This window comes from Chinchilla lanigera, unplaced genomic scaffold, assembly GCF_000276665.1.
Source record: "Chinchilla lanigera isolate Chin_1 unplaced genomic scaffold, ChiLan1.0 scaffold00177, whole genome shotgun sequence".
Lineage (NCBI taxonomy): Eukaryota > Metazoa > Chordata > Mammalia > Rodentia > Chinchillidae > Chinchilla > Chinchilla lanigera.
In genome coordinates, this window is record NW_004955578.1 from 1358672 (window position 1) to 1359404 (window position 733).

A 733-nucleotide genomic window follows, 5' to 3' on the forward strand; every position below is an offset into this window, starting at 1 on the left:
CCCAAGCAATTGCAGATTTTCTTTCTCACACCCACAACCTCACTTGCTAAGGACCATGAAGATACAACTTTGCACTCTTTCCCCTTCCTTCAGCTGCTTCTCTTTTCCCTTTAGGTCTGGTTTAAGAACCAGCGTGCAAAACAGAAGAAAAAACAGCTGAAAATGCAGCTAGATTCATCTCCTGGCACATCCACGCGGCATGTTTTTGAAAAGGAAGAGGCTCCATTGCCAAAGACTGCTGCAAATCCTGCACCAAGCTCTACCGCTTCAGATGGACAGAACCCTCACCCACAGGAGCCCTCTGATACACAGATCACTGAAAGAGATGGAGCCTCTGCGTTTCCTTCATCCTCACACCCTCAGTGTTATGACATCCAGGAAGAATCTCTGGAGAATTGGGACAAACCTTGCACTCATGATCTCCTTGATACGTGTGAGTTGCTAGAACTCTATGACATGCCTGGAGAAGATGATCTCAGGGCTCTGAATCTATATCTCGTCCCAGAATGCTTCCAGTGAGGGAGTGAGCATCGCACGGATGTGCAGGGTGACTCCTGAGACGACGGCTTTGGACATGAGCCCACATTGTCAAGCACAGTTGTCAACTACTGTCAATGTGTATATAATAGAGCTTGCGGACTTGTCATTTCATACAAGGAAATAAAAGTAGCTATCTCACTTTCCTTGTTGCCTGTCTTCTCTCTGCTTCTTTTCAATGCCCCCTCCAATCATT

At 46.7% G+C, this 733-nt stretch overlaps 1 protein-coding gene across 1 annotated transcript in view; it reads left to right on the top strand.

Annotated features, from left to right (window-relative positions):
- LOC106147540 (leucine-twenty homeobox-like) overlaps window positions 1–519 on the top strand; it is a 2276-nt gene extending 1757 nt beyond the window's left edge. Inside the window, exon 3 of the mRNA XM_013509646.1 lies at window positions 115–519. Within this exon, the coding sequence (XP_013365100.1) occupies window positions 115–519 (405 nt within the window). The remainder of the gene's footprint in view (window positions 1–114) is intronic.
- The last annotated feature ends 214 nt before the right edge of the window (window positions 520–733 follow it).